Raw genomic sequence first — 15785 nt, 5'->3', positions numbered from 1 at the left:
CCTTAGTGACTTTATTGATCACAAGATACTCAGAACTTGTATTACCTGAAACAGGGGAGTACAGTTTGGTAACTTTGTTGATGTGGCCGGACCTGTATGAGTCCATTCAGCCTTCTGCTGTAAAGCTGTTTCAGGTCCTTTGCTTGTCTCTCTCAGTGCAGCACACCCATATCGATTGTGTTCCCTTCAAGCCAGTAGAAACAAAACCGCACCATTTTCCTCAAAGCTCACCTTGCACTGCAGAACACCTCTCCAGTAACAGTTCTGTACCCTCATAGTCCTGCAAAGACACGGATGAGCTCTGAGTATCTGAAGACGCCCAAAACACTGTGCTACACCTTTACTCCTGTTGTGTAGGGGCCTGTGGGTTCTGTCTCACTTACAACTCCTTTGTTCACTAAATTTCCCATCACTATCAACAATTTGAGGTTCTCTTTTTCGTATCTTTTCATCTGCCTGCTGACGAACCATGAAAACGTACAAGCAAACAAACAACAAAAAGACAATCTCCACACTCTAGAATGAGCAGTGTAACTATATTTACATAGCCTGAATTGTAAAGTCCAAATATGGACTTCTTGGGTGTTGGGGCCTGCTGGGTTTGGGATCAGTTCGGCATGAGCTTTGACCGGGAGTTCTCTCTCCTACAGTCCCTTCGAGGTCCAAGTAGGCCCTGAATCTGGGCTGCAGAAAATCCGGGCCTGGGGTCCCGGCCTGGAAGGTGGAGTGGTGGGCAAGTCGGCCGAATTTGTGGTAGAATCTGTGGGGACTGAGGTGGGAACATTAGGTGAGTGTGTAGTGTCCTGTACTTCTGTTACCACTTTTTTGTATGTAGAGAAGGTGTGTGAAAACACAGACAAGGCAAAGTAAGAGAAGGCCAAAGCCAGACAGAAAAGGGAGCTGTGCACCAGGAAGCCCATAGAAGAGATGTGGCTTGAAGAAAATCAGCAGGACAGCAATCACTGCCTTTTTACTACAACTTTTGTGTATTATTTGTTTTCCAAATTGGTAACGGATGTTATTGGACTTTGGGCTTTTACTTCTGGAAATTGAAAAAACCCGAGCTCCTCTGATAATGAGACCGTATAATATTATAATATAGTTGAAAGTGATGCACTACTTGCTTCTGAATTAAGATCTGTAGTTAATTTGGCTGTTAGTCTGGTATGTTTTAAAGTACAGGGTTTTAGTCATGATGGTCTTGCTGGTACCCTTTCTAATGATGTGAAGCATTCACTCATGTGAAAAATGTGTTTTTTATACCCCCCTTGCATTTACGCTGCACATTCTGAAGTGGGGGGTGGGGGGATTCTTGGTCTGAGTAGCAATACAAAGTCTCAGAAAATATTGGCAATTATGACATTCTGGAACCAGACAGTCTACTGATCAAAACAAGACCATCCACGTTTTGGTAGAAGCAACACACAGCCGTAGAGAGCTCAGAATGTCAAAATGGAAAACTCTGTTTACAGTGTACTAATACACAACAATTTTACATAATTGGATCTGAACGTCTCTGTGATTGATAGAACATCAAATAATATATACTGGATTAATCATTAGGTTGTCAAAACTGAGTGATCTGTGACTGTCTGAATGAGACAGTGAAACAGGGAGAGAGCTGCTCTGACCTGTAGGTGTATGTCTGGCAGGCTTTGCTATCGAGGGTCCTTCTCAGGCCAAGATCGAGTGCGATGACCAGAATGACGGATCGTGTAATGTCCGGTACTGGCCCACGGAGCCAGGGGAGTATGCTGTGCATGTCATGTGTGACGATGAGGACATCGAGGACAGTCCCTTCATGGCCCAAATTGTGCCAGACAGTGGCACCTCCAGACCAGAGCAGGCAAGTGTGACACCTCTTCTCCAAATTCTGCACTGCGCTCTGTGAATACAACCACAGCCTGTCTCTTACAATGGTCAAATGTGTCAATGTCAAATGTCTGTTTTTAATAATGCATGGCAGGGGGCTCTCTATGCTAGTGTTAGAGGGTCACATTTTCTTCAGGTTTTTCTTTCAACCCCAGTGCTTAACTGACCCATTTGTCAAATTATTGTCATAATAGAAGAAATTAAACTACTTTTCAGACTTCGGAGAGTGTCAGTGGTTTACAGAGAGCTTGACAACCTACTGGGCTAGGGCTCTCCAGGACCACGACTGGGGACCCCTAAAGAACAGCAACACTTAAAATCATTCCTGTGGTAGTGAATCCTAACAAATTCTTTATGGACTTTCTTTTTATTCCACACACCGTCATGTACTGCTCTGCCTTGTTATATACAACCCTCAATGCCACAGTCCGTTAGACATGAGCACAGAGCATTGGCGTAATCTTTACTGTTCTTTATGTGTGCATAACAACCTGCCTTCATAGCCTTTGCTTTAATCCCAGCATCCACAACTCCTTCATTTACAGATGTTTTTTGTCTTTTGCCAGTCTAAGATGAATCTTACTGTGGCACTGAATGAATCATATATATACACACTGGATGATTGCCTAAGTAAGTGTCTTGCCCTGTATTTCAGGTGAAAGCTTATGGTCCAGGCCTGGAAAAGTCCGGCTGCATCATCAACAAGCCAGCCGAGTTCACAGTGGATGCTATGGATGCTGGGAACGCTCCTCTTAAGATCTTTGCCCAAGTAAGAAACACTCCCTATCTATTAGACCAAACACAAGACTTTTTCTGTCTGTGTGTGTTCATGCTGGGATTGAATGCTAAGCAAAAGATGTCAAATGAGATTGTAGCTGCACTACCGTCATAGGAAGTTCCCTAACTGTGAAGTAGACACAACAGGCAATGGCAATTCTTTCCTTCAGGTATAGGAATGCCAGCAGGAGGTATGGGGAGGCTAATGCATTTACAAAATGCGGCGGTGCTAGGTTTGTGAACCCTGAGGTAACGCCTGTGTCCGTCCCAAGAAAGGGAACAGCCCTGGCAAAAGCATATTTCTGATTCTGCTGATCCTGGACAACCCTTTTTTTAAAACAAAAAGCTGCTCTTTTGTTTCCCTCCCAGAATGTCGAAGGAGAACCTATCAACGTCAAGGTGAAAAACAACGGGGACGGCACCTATGCCTGCTCCTACACCCCCACCTCGCCAGTCAAGCACACCGTCGCTGTGGCCTGGGGAGGGGTCAATGTGCCCAACAGCCCCTTCAGGGTAAGGCCCGACCCACAGCTAACACCCCTGAAGTCGCCTCTCATTGTGGTTAAGACCTTTATGCAGGAGCGTCGAACCTGGTCAGCTTAGGCTGGTAAAACACTAACCACAAGGTGTTATTATTGTAAATTCAAACTTGTTTTTTGTCACAGCAGGTATATTGATTATGTACTGTGATAAGGGTGTTGTATTTTAATTAATATTAATACAATGGGCCTAATCAATTTACCATCAGTGTGTGTGCCTATGAAGAGCCTGTGATCAAGTATTTTAGCTAATGACAAGCAGGCTGATTCGGATGAGTCAAGCCAAATATTTAATTGCATTATATCTGTAACTGTGCATTAAGGTGTTTTATTTGAAGTGCTATGCTGCCTATGAGGGTCTTGAGAATAAGTGAATGGATTGTATTCCAAGGATAATTTAAATCAATCATGAGTGTTTAAGTTATGTGAAGTGTCACAAAACATTTTGTAACCGTGAACAAGTAACATTGTAACCCAGAGGGAGAGAGGGAGAGAGAGATTATGCTGGTTTCAGGGAAAGGGGGTGAGATGTTTTTCTGTTCAGTGTTGATCTTGGGAGAGGTTGCACACCTTGGGATAGGATTGGTTTTCTTGGTCTGAAAATAGTACACAAAGCAGTGCATTTCAGTTCAGTATAAATGACAATCTTCAATCAAGCTCATCTTCACTGCCCTGAAGAGAAGTCTTGCTTGCTTACGGGTGGACTGCGTTTTATTACTGAAGAAGAGACTGTGCCTTTCAAACCATGTTGGAAACCCAATGGCTGAGCCTGTGGATGCAGGACGGATGGTCTGCCAAACGAGGGACAAGGCCCTTCAATTAACCCCCAATGACTGTTTTCTTTGCACCTTCCACAGCCAATGACAGCCCTCTTTTGCAAAGCAAAGACCAATGCAGCAGGCCACTCTTTTGCTTTTGTAAAGTATTCAAAAAAATGTTTGAACTTTGGTTTCCCAAGACCACAACAGCAACCAGGTTTACAATGACGAAAAAGGACAACAGCATCAGACAACCCACAAGTCAAAGACTCTACTTCATGAATGTTTATTCCTTGTTAATTGAACTTGTTAAATGGCTTCGTAACAGCACAAGAATTTAGATTTTATGATTTCTGTCCTTTTTCAATTTATAACTGATTAACAATACCTTTTGCCTTAAAATAAATCTTACTAACAGACATCTGTCAGAACTTGTTTGTGTCTTATCTTGGGCTGTTATGTTGTCTAAACTAACCTGTATGATAGTGAAACGTGAAGCAATCAGTTGTAGTCAATCAATTCAGAGCAGTGTTGAGCAACTTGTGGCTTGTGAGTTTCACCTGGCCTTTGAAGACAAAAATGATTCCTATCTGTTTTGCCCATGATGGTGTAATCCAGCTTTAGTTAATTGATCTTGTTAACTGTTTGCCCCTCAAGTTACTGTCATGGCCACACACGTCAGGTTGCTCAACACTGCTTCAGAGTCTTACATTGACCCCTACTAATTATTCTGACTATAATAAATTGAATCAATAATAGATCTCCCACATTATTGCCCTCTTTGTGAAACACTTATGATATCCTGAGATAACATAAGTGACTGGAAGAGGCAGAGACCAGTCAGGAATTCTCCATGTTGATTCCATTCCTTCCGTATTCTAACCTGCTTTTACTGAAAATCTGTTAATTCTGGGTAATCACATTTTAGCCCCTTTCTTTCATGTAGAATCCCCTGTTGCTCCTTAATTCTCTTCGCTGTCTGAATTAAAAAACTTCAAAATTTAATATTTTGAAAGCGTTCTCGAAAGGGGTGGGGTGGCAGTGCTCAGTGGTGACAGGTGGGCAGATTGTGGGCCAGGGAGATGGGAGCAGGAACAGAATGGCTGCTGTGGTTGTCTGTGGTTCAGCAGTCCAATTGTGGTGGTGTTGTTGCAGGTGAATATTGGGAAAGGCAGCCACCCACACAAGGTGAAGGTGTTTGGACCTGGAGTGGAGAGGACAGGACTGAAGGCCAATGAACCGACGCACTTCACTGTGGACTGCACTGAGGCTGGTGAAGGTAAAACCCCCTTTTCATATTAGTATTCATTAATTAGTAGTAGTGTTTTTATTTTTTGTAACAATGAACTATGAAACGTTTCTTTACCCTTTTTATACCAAAAGTCCATTGTTTACTACTAGTTTTGTCTTAGTTTCCTGCAGATGACAGGCTTTGTGGGACAAAGGAGGGTGGAGTGTGGGTCAGTAATAGATATTAGGGGTGTGCTTGCTACTTTGTTATAAGTGTGTCCACAATAAGGCCAAATTGTCTCCAATTTGTCTGTAGGTGATGTCAGTGTTGGCATCAAGTGTGATGCCAACGTCATCAGTGATAAAGAGGAGGACATTGACTTTGACATCATCCCCAATGCTAATGACACCATCACTGTGAAGTACACCCCTCCTGGGGCTGGCCGCTTCACCATTAAAGTGCTCTTCGCTGGGGAGGTCAGTGTTGCGTGTAACAGTGTTTAATAAGACCAGTCAAATTGTTTTTTCCACTGCTTGTATACATATTTGTTTTAGCTGTATCAGTTTATGATTGCAGAATTTAAATTAAACAAGAGGAAGGCTAAGATGATGTATATTTTTATTGCCTTCCAGTGTGACTTAAAAGCACTGTTGCTCTACCAACTTCGGTCAAACAGTCTTCTGTCCAGTGTATAAGCCTCGGTACTGCATTTAATTTCTTTCTGTAGGAAATTCCTGCCAGTCCATTCAGGGTTAAAGTGGAGCCCTCGCATGACGCCTCCAAGGTGAAGGCAGAGGGACCTGGTCTAGGCTGCTCAGGTGAGAGCTCCTGTTGTGGTGACTCCTTATTCATTTCCACAGGACTCGTTTCAACTCTTCTGCATACAATATTTGTTTTTCACACCTAGGTTATTCTTCTTTATCATTGAATACCCCCCAAAACGTTACTTTCATTTGGCCTGTACAGGGAAATAACACTTTTTTTTTTTTTTTTATGGTTGTTTTTTTGTTTTGTTTTCTGCGGTTAGTTTTTTTTTTTTTTTTCACTCTTTTCACATAGTTCTATTTCCAGGCAAATCAGTCTTTGAATATGGTCATTCAATTAACCCACTTTTCTCCTGTGTCCCACCAGGCGTGGAAAGTGGAAAGCCCACCCATTTCACTGTGTTCACCAAGGGGGCGGGCAAGGCCCCCGTCGATGTGCAGTTCACTGGGGCTGCGAAAGGAGAACCAGTCCGTGACTTTGACATCATCGACAACTATGACTACTCCCACACGGTTAAATACACTCCTGTCCAGCAGGTAGGGACTCGGGACTCTTGGTTGGTGGGTGGTGCTAGACTGGTTTCTTAGAGTAACTGTGGAACATTATATTTTGATATTTTCTTTAGAAGATTAAGAACAAAGATTTGTACTGTTCATGTAGCATATAATTCCTGGTAAGTCATATAATTTTCATTTCCCTCCAGGGGAATCTGGGGGTCGCGGTGACCTATGGTGGTGACCCCATCCCAAAAAGTCCCTTCAATGTAGGGGTGGCAGCCCCTCTGGACCTTGACAAGATTAAAGTCGATGGCCTTGAGAGCAGTGAGTAGTGTTTGTTTTTCAATCTATACATCTTGATCAAGCTATTTCATAAAAGTAGCTACTCAGCTGCTGATTCAGTAACTAGTCACCTGCCCTACTGGTTTGGCTATTGAAGAAGTTTTAATGGCCCCAGCTATATCTGCATTGCTGAATTGTGTTATCTGTACAGTGGAAGGTTAATTGCCTCTCCGCCTGGAGAGGTGGTCTGAATCAGACTTTCTAATCAGATTTATTTTCCTGTTTTTTTGTTTGTTTGGGTTCCTTTTCGGTTTGCTTTGCTTTTGTTTTCAATACAAAAGAAAGTATGCACACCAGTAATGTAGATGAGGTGCAGGTCAGCGGGAACAATGTACTATAAGACAGAAGACCGTACACTCAAAATACAATCCCAAATTATTAATTCAGCACTTGCGTGCCTTCATCAGGGTGTTCTGTAACAATTAAATCTGCGAGGCATTGTCTGCATCTGTGTTTTTCCATGAACTTCAACCATCTGCATGATAAGACCTCTGCTGAGGGTAGTGGAAAACAAAGCAGGCAGCCAATTATGATTTAATTACCTCACTAGCCTGCAGTTGCACCCTGCACTGCGCTCTTAATTGAAAACACCGAAACCTGTCTGCAATTAAACTTTTTTCTGTTGTTATCATGATGATGATTATGATGATGATGATCAAATTTAGAATCCACACATTACGGTGAGTAACAATAAGATATCAGGTCAGAATGTTGCAAAATGGTCCGAAAGAGCAAGCCCATGTGGTCGAATATTGCCCTCAATTAAGGGCTTTAGGGGAGGAAGAAGTGAAGACCCTAAAACCACCTGGCTCATGGTGTGGTTTTGTTGCAGGGGTGGAAGTGGGCCAGGACCAGGAGTTTGCTGTGAATACGAAGGGGGCCGGAGGCCAGGGCAAGCTGGACGTCCAGATCACCAGCCCGGCCAGCAAAGCAGTACCCTGCACTGTTGAGGCCCTTCCCGGGAAGGACTGCAGCCTGGTGAAGTACGTGCCAAAGGAGGAGGGCTTCTACACAGTGGACATCAGCTATGATGGCAGCCCAGTGCCAGGGAGCCCCTTCCCTGTGGAGGCCTCTCTCCCCCCCGACCCCAGCAAGGTACGTGCTTTGCCTGCTCTTTGCAGCTGCAGTTCAAACCTTATAGTGCTTGGTAAATTACAGCTGATGCATTATATTTGCAAATGTTATTTTAATGTTAACACTGTAATGAACAAATTAGCTCGGAGTGCAGCAGTAAAAAAAAAAAAAGATTGAAAGGGCAGATACCCTTCATGACTCCAGGTTATAAAATAATGTATTCAGCAGTATATATGCAGCATGGCTTGTACTAAATTTCATATCGTTGTGTTCTTTTGGTTCCGTTCATGGTGAAAATTAAATGCATTTGTACTACAGGAGTACTAATAAATCTAATAACTACTGTGCAGCAGAGAATATTCACATGCACAGACAATTGACACTTCTGGGTTTGCCGTGGTTGTCCTGCAGGTGAAGGCTTATGGCCCGGGCCTGAAGGGAGGTCTGGTAGGGAACCCAGCTGAGTTCACAATTGACACCAAGGGTGCTGGTACTGGAGGGCTGGGCCTGACGGTGGAAGGGCCCTGTGAGGCCAAGATTGAGTGCTCAGACAACGGGGATGGCACCTGCTCTGTGTCCTACCTGCCAACGGAGCCTGGGGAGTACCTGGTCAATATTCTGTTTGAGGAGGTTCACATTCCTGGCTCCCCCTTCAAAGCGGATGTCCAGCTGCCCTTTGACCCTTCCAAAGTGCTGGCGGCAGGCCCGGGGCTGCAGCGTGGCAAGGTAGGAGAGCCAGGCCTCCTTAACGTGGACTGTGCCAAGGCCGGGCCCGGCCAGCTAGCCATGGAGGCCGTGTCGGACACTGGGGCCAAGGCCGAAACCAAGATCCAGGACAATGCAGACGGCACCCACGATGTCACCTATGTACCCCTCACTGCCGGCATGTACACCCTGCTGCTGAAGTACGGTGGCAAAACTGTGCCAAATTTCCCCGCTAAGGTGCAAGTGGACCCAGCTGTCGATACAAGCAAGGTCAAGGTTTATGGCTCTGGAGTAGAGGGAGAAGGTATGAATTATGTTACTTTACTGAATTTTCTTACAATGGTGCTTGCTAGTGTGAATTATGGTGTTGTGGAACATATATTGTGGAAGGGCAAACAGTTTACATAACGAGAAATATGTAAATCCTGTCAGTCCATCTGGTCCAAAAAATCCTGCTGTTATACTTTCTGAAATGAAAGTGTTTCTATAATCAGTCTCCACTTAAGTATACACAACATTTATATTGAGTATGATTAACCGCACATGTAGTTGTAAAGCTAATTTTAATTACATGTTTAAAGACATGGCGCACTCAGCCTGTCATCACGGCTTTTCTTGTTTTTGCTGTTTCTATGACGATGGCTGATGTAAGCGCTTCAGACATCTTTCTGTGAGATCTCTTCAGTGGGTTTGTTTTGGGGGGGTGGGGGTGGCTGGTGGGGATACAAAACCTTTTAAACAAATAAAACATCTTTCAGAAATTCCCTGGACATTGCCCTCAATTCTGAAATACGCTGTTGACACTAATCCTGTGCTCAGTAAAGCAGGAAGAAAGAAAGTTGCCCTTGGCGGTGACATTTGCAAATGGTAATTGTTTCGAGGTGGAGTCCTTAACTGCTAACCTTTAAACCATTGTTTGGAGCATTTTATTAAGGGATCAAAATCTCATTTAACTTTTTAGAAATGGTATTGATTAGTTTTTCTCATTTTTTATTTATTATTTTTAGAATTATGGTCGAGTGAGAGACCAATTTAATTTCCATGAACGTGATCTAAGTAATGCTGCCACCTTATCTTTAGAGGGCAGTTCCATTATATCTTGTGAGAGCGGAGTATGAATGTTGTCACTATATTCTGTGATGCAGGAGTATTCCGGGAAGCCACCACTGATTTCACTGTGGACGCTCATGCCCTGACCAAGGTGGGTGGGAATCACATCAAGGCGAACATCAAAAACCCCTCAGGTGCCAAGACAGACTGCCTGATCAAGGACAAGGCCGATGGAACCTACGCTGTCGAGTACACGCCCTTCGAGAATGGTACGGGGCAACACCGCCTGGGTGGTTTGGGCCATTGCATTGTCTCATCTTTAAAAGTGAAATGAACGTATTGGCCAGTAAAGCTGTTCAATCATGAGAGCCTGTATTAAGATTCACCCACTTAAAAACTCTCTAGCACCTGGAGTACCTCTATGCAAAATGCCGACCTTCAGTAACCCTCATCCTAACCCCACACTGTACCCAAACACAGGCCTCTGGACGTGCAGGCTGCAGCAGATTTGGGTAGTTTTAAAGAGGACAGATTCACAGCCCGCTCTGAGGAGGGATATAATAGCTTATAATCACAATTTTCTAGTTCTATGTGTGATGGGTCATGTGCTGTACAGTCAAGTCCATGAATACATCACCTGTCCACTGTGAATTTCATCACATTCAAATTGCATTTAACCTGCCTCATCACTGGGGTACAGTGATACTATGTTAGTGTAGAGTTGTGTGTCTTGCTGTTCTGTCTAGTGACTCAGTTTTGCCGTGTTTTATATCAGGGCTGCACAGTGTTGAAGTGCTGTACGATGATGTCCCTGTGCCCAAGAGCCCCTTTCAGGTGGATGTGAAGGAGGGCTGTGACCCCTCTCGGGTGCTGGCCAAGGGCCCTGGGCTCAAGGAGGCCCTGACAGAGCAGCCCAACAAGTTCTCTATTGTCACCAGGTGAGCCTGTCCGATCACTGTGCTTCACCTTCCACAGCTGCTGCATTCAACTCCCATGGATTGTAGATTTATACTGCCCTTTCTAAGGGATCATTGACCAGTTGCTTCTCAGACACAGATTAACATTTTAACATTAACATTTTATATTACACAGTATAATGTTGCCCACCCATTCCAGGCATTTTAGCATAGCAGTACCTTATCATTTGTTTTTACACTTGTGTGTTCTGGGACCTTATTTCATTGTGCCCTACCAGACTATTAAAAACAAATCTGCAAATTTAAAGTAACCCCCTGGGCTGGGAGGGGGGTCTTTCAGACTCAGACAGTGCAACTCTGACATCCATAACAGCTCTCAAAGCTTTGCCATTGTTCTTCCCATGATTGAAATACTGGTCTTGTGTCCACAGAGGAGCAGGCATAGGAGGCTTGGGCATCACTGTGGAGGGACCTTCTGAGTCCAAGATGTCCTGCAAAGACAACAAAGACGGCAGCTGCAATGTGGAATACACGCCCTATGTCCCTGGACTGTATGACGTCAACATCACTTATGGAGGACAACACATACCAGGTAGGCCACGGTTGAAGAGTCAGAACAGCAAGACAAAAACAAACTGCTGAGTCTGCAGCCCTAACTGCTGTTACTGAGAATGGATTTGGCCTTTGAAGCCTCCCAATACAGTGGTGAGACATCCATCTATTGTAGGTTTTCTTTTTGAAAGTACACATGGTGAAGATTAATTTGTGTTCTTTCTGAACTAAAGATCCATACTAAGGTCCCTAACAAATTCCAGCTTCTGTTTTTTTTTTTTTTTTTTTTTTTAATGAAAGATGTGATCTCAGTGGAACAGCCATATCTGGGGTTTCCCTCCTGGGCCGATGGATTGGGAAGGAATGCAATTTGAGTGCTTGTGGTTGTCATTTCCTATGGTCTTGTGTACTTTTCTTACTCATGAGGACTTAAAATTCAACCAAGAAAGCAACTGTCATGGGCCACAGAATTCCTAAAGGTGATGCTCAGTAATGGTTACATGGATGTGTCTTGCTGTTCACAAAGCAGAGAATTTTAATTTTGTAATATTATTGTGCTTTATAAACTGTGCACATACTTTTACACTGTGATTCTAGAAAGTTGAAATTAGGTTCTTCCACTGAGAAGGGGGACCAAGGATCTGTTTTTTGCTGGCTGAAGCTGACTGACCCTGTTGTTGTGTGCCCTGCAGGAAGCCCCTTCAAGGTGCCAGTGAAGGATATTGTAGACCCCAGCAAGGTGAAGATTACAGGGCCAGGCCTGGGCACGGCGGTCCGAGCCAAAATCCCTCAACAATTCACCGTGGACTGCAGCAAGGCTGGCGTGGCCCCCCTCTCAGTCGCCGTGCTGGCCCCCAAAGGTCTGTACCACAGGGCACACACGGATTTCACATTTACCTGAGTTGTTGTGAAATGTATCCCTGCTGAAGGAAAGCTAATAAAATGTCTGGATCAATAATGGTGGCATTAAAGGTCAACTGACATTTGATTAACATTAACCTCCAATAGTGGTCGGTTGATTCATGGAATTCCATACATACATTTAAGGAATTGCATAATTGACCTTGTGAAGTATCTGTCGGCATTTGAAGCATTTTTCGTCAGTGGGAAAATAGTCCAAATAAATAGTCTAAAACCTGGCCTTTGATAAGAGCTTGCAAGAGGTGGTGGATGAGGCTGCTGAACCAGGGCACCGAAGTGTGGTTAATGGGGGAATTATAGACTCTGGTCCTTACCTCTTTCCTGTGACAGTTAGTTTTCTGTTGTAGCGGACCAGATGGACTCCCAGCCGTGGCGCAGTCACCTGAAAGCCTTTACGGATCTCTTTAAGCTCGAGCCCAAGGGTGACAACGCGGGTACAGGTTCGCAGCTAGCACTGAGCTCTAAGGCTTTCCAGAATGACAGGACACAGAACTCACAGTGGGTGGAGGGGAACTCCAAAGTCCACACTATGCTTTGAGTAGCTCAAAGTTTACCTTATGAAAATATACTGCATGCTTGTGCCTACACTTTGCTTGAAAGTCCCCTTAAACTCATTCAATATATTTTTGAAATATGTCTGTAGACGTAAACTTTAACAAGATGACACTTGACTTTTTCAAGGTGTCAAACATACAAGGTGGAAAAATATAATAATTTTTGAAAGCATCTTTCGTCACATTCCTAATTATATATTTTTTTAAAGGAACAGAGCTGCCCTTGCAATCACACAGACAATGCAGGTTGAAGCTGTATTGTTAGTTGTAACTGATGTAATTCAGTAGTAAAGGGGCAATTTCTCAAAAGATTGACACCTAGGTATATTATTATTATTATTTTTTTTACTTGCACCCGATGACATTTTCTGGTAAATTTGGATGACAAAAACAAAATACTGACACATAGGTAAGGATCTTCAAAATCTTCAAAAGACCTTGGACCAGTAAACTATCATGAGAGGGTAATCCACACACACAAACATATGCACACGCACAAGCTCACTAATACTGTATTTTCATAAGGTTAAAATGGCTTTGGTTAGTCTAGGTGCAAACACAGCTGCAGATGATTTCCAAACTTTCTTCTGGCACAGGCTGCCTGCATGAGTTAGGGTTCTTTCCTCGGCTCGGCTCTTCTGCCGCTGCAGTCCTCTTTCAGCTTCACACTACTGAGGGCAACAATCAGGGGATCCTCACGCTACCTTTTCAACACCAAAACACACCTCAAGGAAGGTAAATCGTACAGTAGGACATAACTCAGCCCAATATCACTGACTGAGTTCTGGGGAATACTAGTCCAGAAGCATACTGACACATTTACTGTAGAACCACTGTTGCCATCTTTAATATCCACATTCAGTGGTATTCATATTCTGTGTCTTTACTAAGCTGTATTCATGTTATATCAAAAGCCGGATCTAATATTAATATTAACATTGAGGAGGGTGAGCAGATTTAGGATGCTTCTCATATCAGAGTTCAAATCTATCTCAGCTCCCAAGTGAAAGGGATTTTTCAGTCCCACTTCTCCTGAATGTGCACCCACTGCGGAAAGGCAATGGGGAACCTATGAATACCTCAGGAGGAAGCCTGGAGAAGAGAGAGAGGTTGGAAGGGCACAGGCGGTGAAAATCAAGCTCTTCCCCAGTTGTGTTGTCTGTTAAGAGTAGGATTTGATCTCCTTGGCAAAGGTCCAGAACTGAGAAAGTGACATTGTGACAAATTGGAGGAAGGTCCTGTTAACAAAAGCAGTGTGTGTTGTTAGAGAGAGCAATACTAAAACAGTAGATAATAATGTCGTTTATCCAAATCATTCAATTATCCTCTCATGAATTCCTTGCCTCTGTAATTGAATTATTTTAATACAGAGACAATTACTCCCCGCCCCCCACCTCCATCTCCACCACACTCACACACATATACCTTGAGAGAACGTCTGGAGTTTTTAATAAGGGGCTTAAGGATTATAATAAGTCCTGTTGTAATACAGTTAAGTCTTATGCAGTATCTGGTTAGGAACATAAGCAGTCATGAGTTATTTTAAAGCCTGACATAAAAAAATGTAATTTGCAAATCTCAATTTATTTAACAATTGTATGGTTTAAGTGTTAGAAGTCCTTTGAGTTATTTGAAAACCAAAGCTTTTTTTTTTGTTCTTCTAATTTGCATTTGCACAGAATATGCTTTTTGTTGGAGGGTTTGATTGTGTGTTTTTTAATGTCATCATCAAATCAGAGGTGTCAATCAGTCAATATTTTCAGTACTATTGCATGCATGTGTTCAGACATTGATTTTTATAATTAAAATTGTTTTGATCATCAGTGGTGAGTTTAATTTACTTAATGTATTATTGCGTATGGCTTTTAAATTGAAACATTACATGTAAAATGCACTATTAGAGTCCAGTCCTTGAAGGCTGCAGGGTCCTCTGATTACTTAAGCAGTTTGGCTTAGTGTAAAAACAAATAACATGAACAGAACCAAATTCTGAATAGAATGACTTTCCATTGCCTCAGTGATGGAGTTTCATGTTCAATTACATACTCATCCCTCTGTTTTCAACATTTGACAGAAAATAGTACAGATGGGTTATTATTGTCAAATTTTAATGTTGCTTATGAAAGTGGTGGAAAGCAGTTGGGAGAGTGCCATGAAAAAGTTATTTATTGCCTTTATTGTCGTTTCAAAGGGGCTGAGGAAACAATGCTTCACTCTGGTGGCATTCCTGTTGTTTAAAGTAATTCGTCTTTACCTCAGCTGACATACAATTTAATGTTTAACTCTTCTTCATACCAGAGAGATCTGTCTGCCTTGTCCAACGGCCCTTGTATTCAGAGAGCATATTAATGGCCAGTGTGTTGTGCTTATGTCCAGGTGTGGCTGAGCCAGTGGAAGTCACTGACAATGGTGACGGGACCCACACTGTGGCCTACACTCCTTCCACAGAGGGTCCTTACTCTGTGGCCGTCAAATATGCCGACGTGGACATCCCTCGCAGGTAAGAGCAAGGTCAAATACAGTAAGGACTGGTTGATCTCCATTTTGAATAATCTTGGATTCACAACATACTTTGGCCTTTTTTTTTTTTATTCCGTACACCTGCCCAACCTACAATTAATTCACAATTCACAATTAACATCTGCAGTCTAACCAATTAATAAGGATTTTGCATTGCCTAATATGTCTGTTCTGAGTTGCTAGTGATACACACAAGTCCCAAACTGATTTGTGTAGTGTTTCAATCCAGTGTAGAACAGCAAACAGTTGAAGAAGCACCAGGTGTTTTTTTTTAGTTGAAGACCAGGGCCATTATGGGGTGCTCAGGACTAGAGATGGGAAATAGTGACCTCAGTGAAGTTATTGTTTGCTTGGCTGCTGAAATTCAATACATGTATTGAAGCATGTAAAGACACCTAAACCCACATCTATATGTTGCTCTTTTGCAGTCCCTTTAAATTCAGAGTGCTGCCCACTCATGATGCCAGTAAAGTGCGGGCAAGTGGGCCCGGCCTGACCACTGGCCTGCCTGCCAGCCTGCCTGTGGAGTTCACCATTGACGCCAAGGATGCTGGGGAGGGCCAGCTGTCAGTGCTCATTACTGTGAGTGGGTGCAGGAAGAGCCTCTGAGTGTAGTCATTTAAGTGTTTTTTTAATTTCAGGGATACATACACTCACCTAAAGGATTATTAGGAACACCTGTTCAATTTCTCATTAATGCAATTATCTAAC

General features: G+C 43.1%; 1 protein-coding gene across 2 annotated transcripts in view; it reads left to right on the top strand.

Moving 5' to 3' along the window:
• Positions 1 to 15785, top strand: part of flnba (filamin B a) — a 100663-nt gene that overhangs the window by 62857 nt on the left and 22021 nt on the right. For both annotated transcript variants that reach the window (XM_066698233.1, XM_066698232.1), the window contains exons 11-27: positions 651 to 787; positions 1653 to 1846; positions 2528 to 2641; positions 3019 to 3162; positions 5102 to 5225; positions 5493 to 5653; positions 5905 to 5995; positions 6309 to 6478; positions 6646 to 6763; positions 7614 to 7876; positions 8267 to 8864; positions 9706 to 9879; positions 10386 to 10548; positions 10959 to 11119; positions 11772 to 11939; positions 14931 to 15054; positions 15503 to 15656. In XM_066698233.1, coding sequence (XP_066554330.1) covers positions 651 to 787; positions 1653 to 1846; positions 2528 to 2641; positions 3019 to 3162; positions 5102 to 5225; positions 5493 to 5653; positions 5905 to 5995; positions 6309 to 6478; positions 6646 to 6763; positions 7614 to 7876; positions 8267 to 8864; positions 9706 to 9879; positions 10386 to 10548; positions 10959 to 11119; positions 11772 to 11939; positions 14931 to 15054; positions 15503 to 15656 — 3058 coding nt within the window. The remainder of the gene's footprint in view (positions 1 to 650; positions 788 to 1652; positions 1847 to 2527; positions 2642 to 3018; positions 3163 to 5101; positions 5226 to 5492; positions 5654 to 5904; positions 5996 to 6308; positions 6479 to 6645; positions 6764 to 7613; positions 7877 to 8266; positions 8865 to 9705; positions 9880 to 10385; positions 10549 to 10958; positions 11120 to 11771; positions 11940 to 14930; positions 15055 to 15502; positions 15657 to 15785) is intronic.

The sequence above is a fragment of the Amia ocellicauda genome, chromosome 3 (genome assembly GCF_036373705.1).
Source record: "Amia ocellicauda isolate fAmiCal2 chromosome 3, fAmiCal2.hap1, whole genome shotgun sequence".
In the NCBI taxonomy this organism is placed as follows: domain Eukaryota; kingdom Metazoa; phylum Chordata; class Actinopteri; order Amiiformes; family Amiidae; genus Amia; species Amia ocellicauda.
The sequence above is the reverse complement of the archived record's forward strand: the minus strand, read 5'-3'. Positions and strand labels throughout refer to the sequence as shown.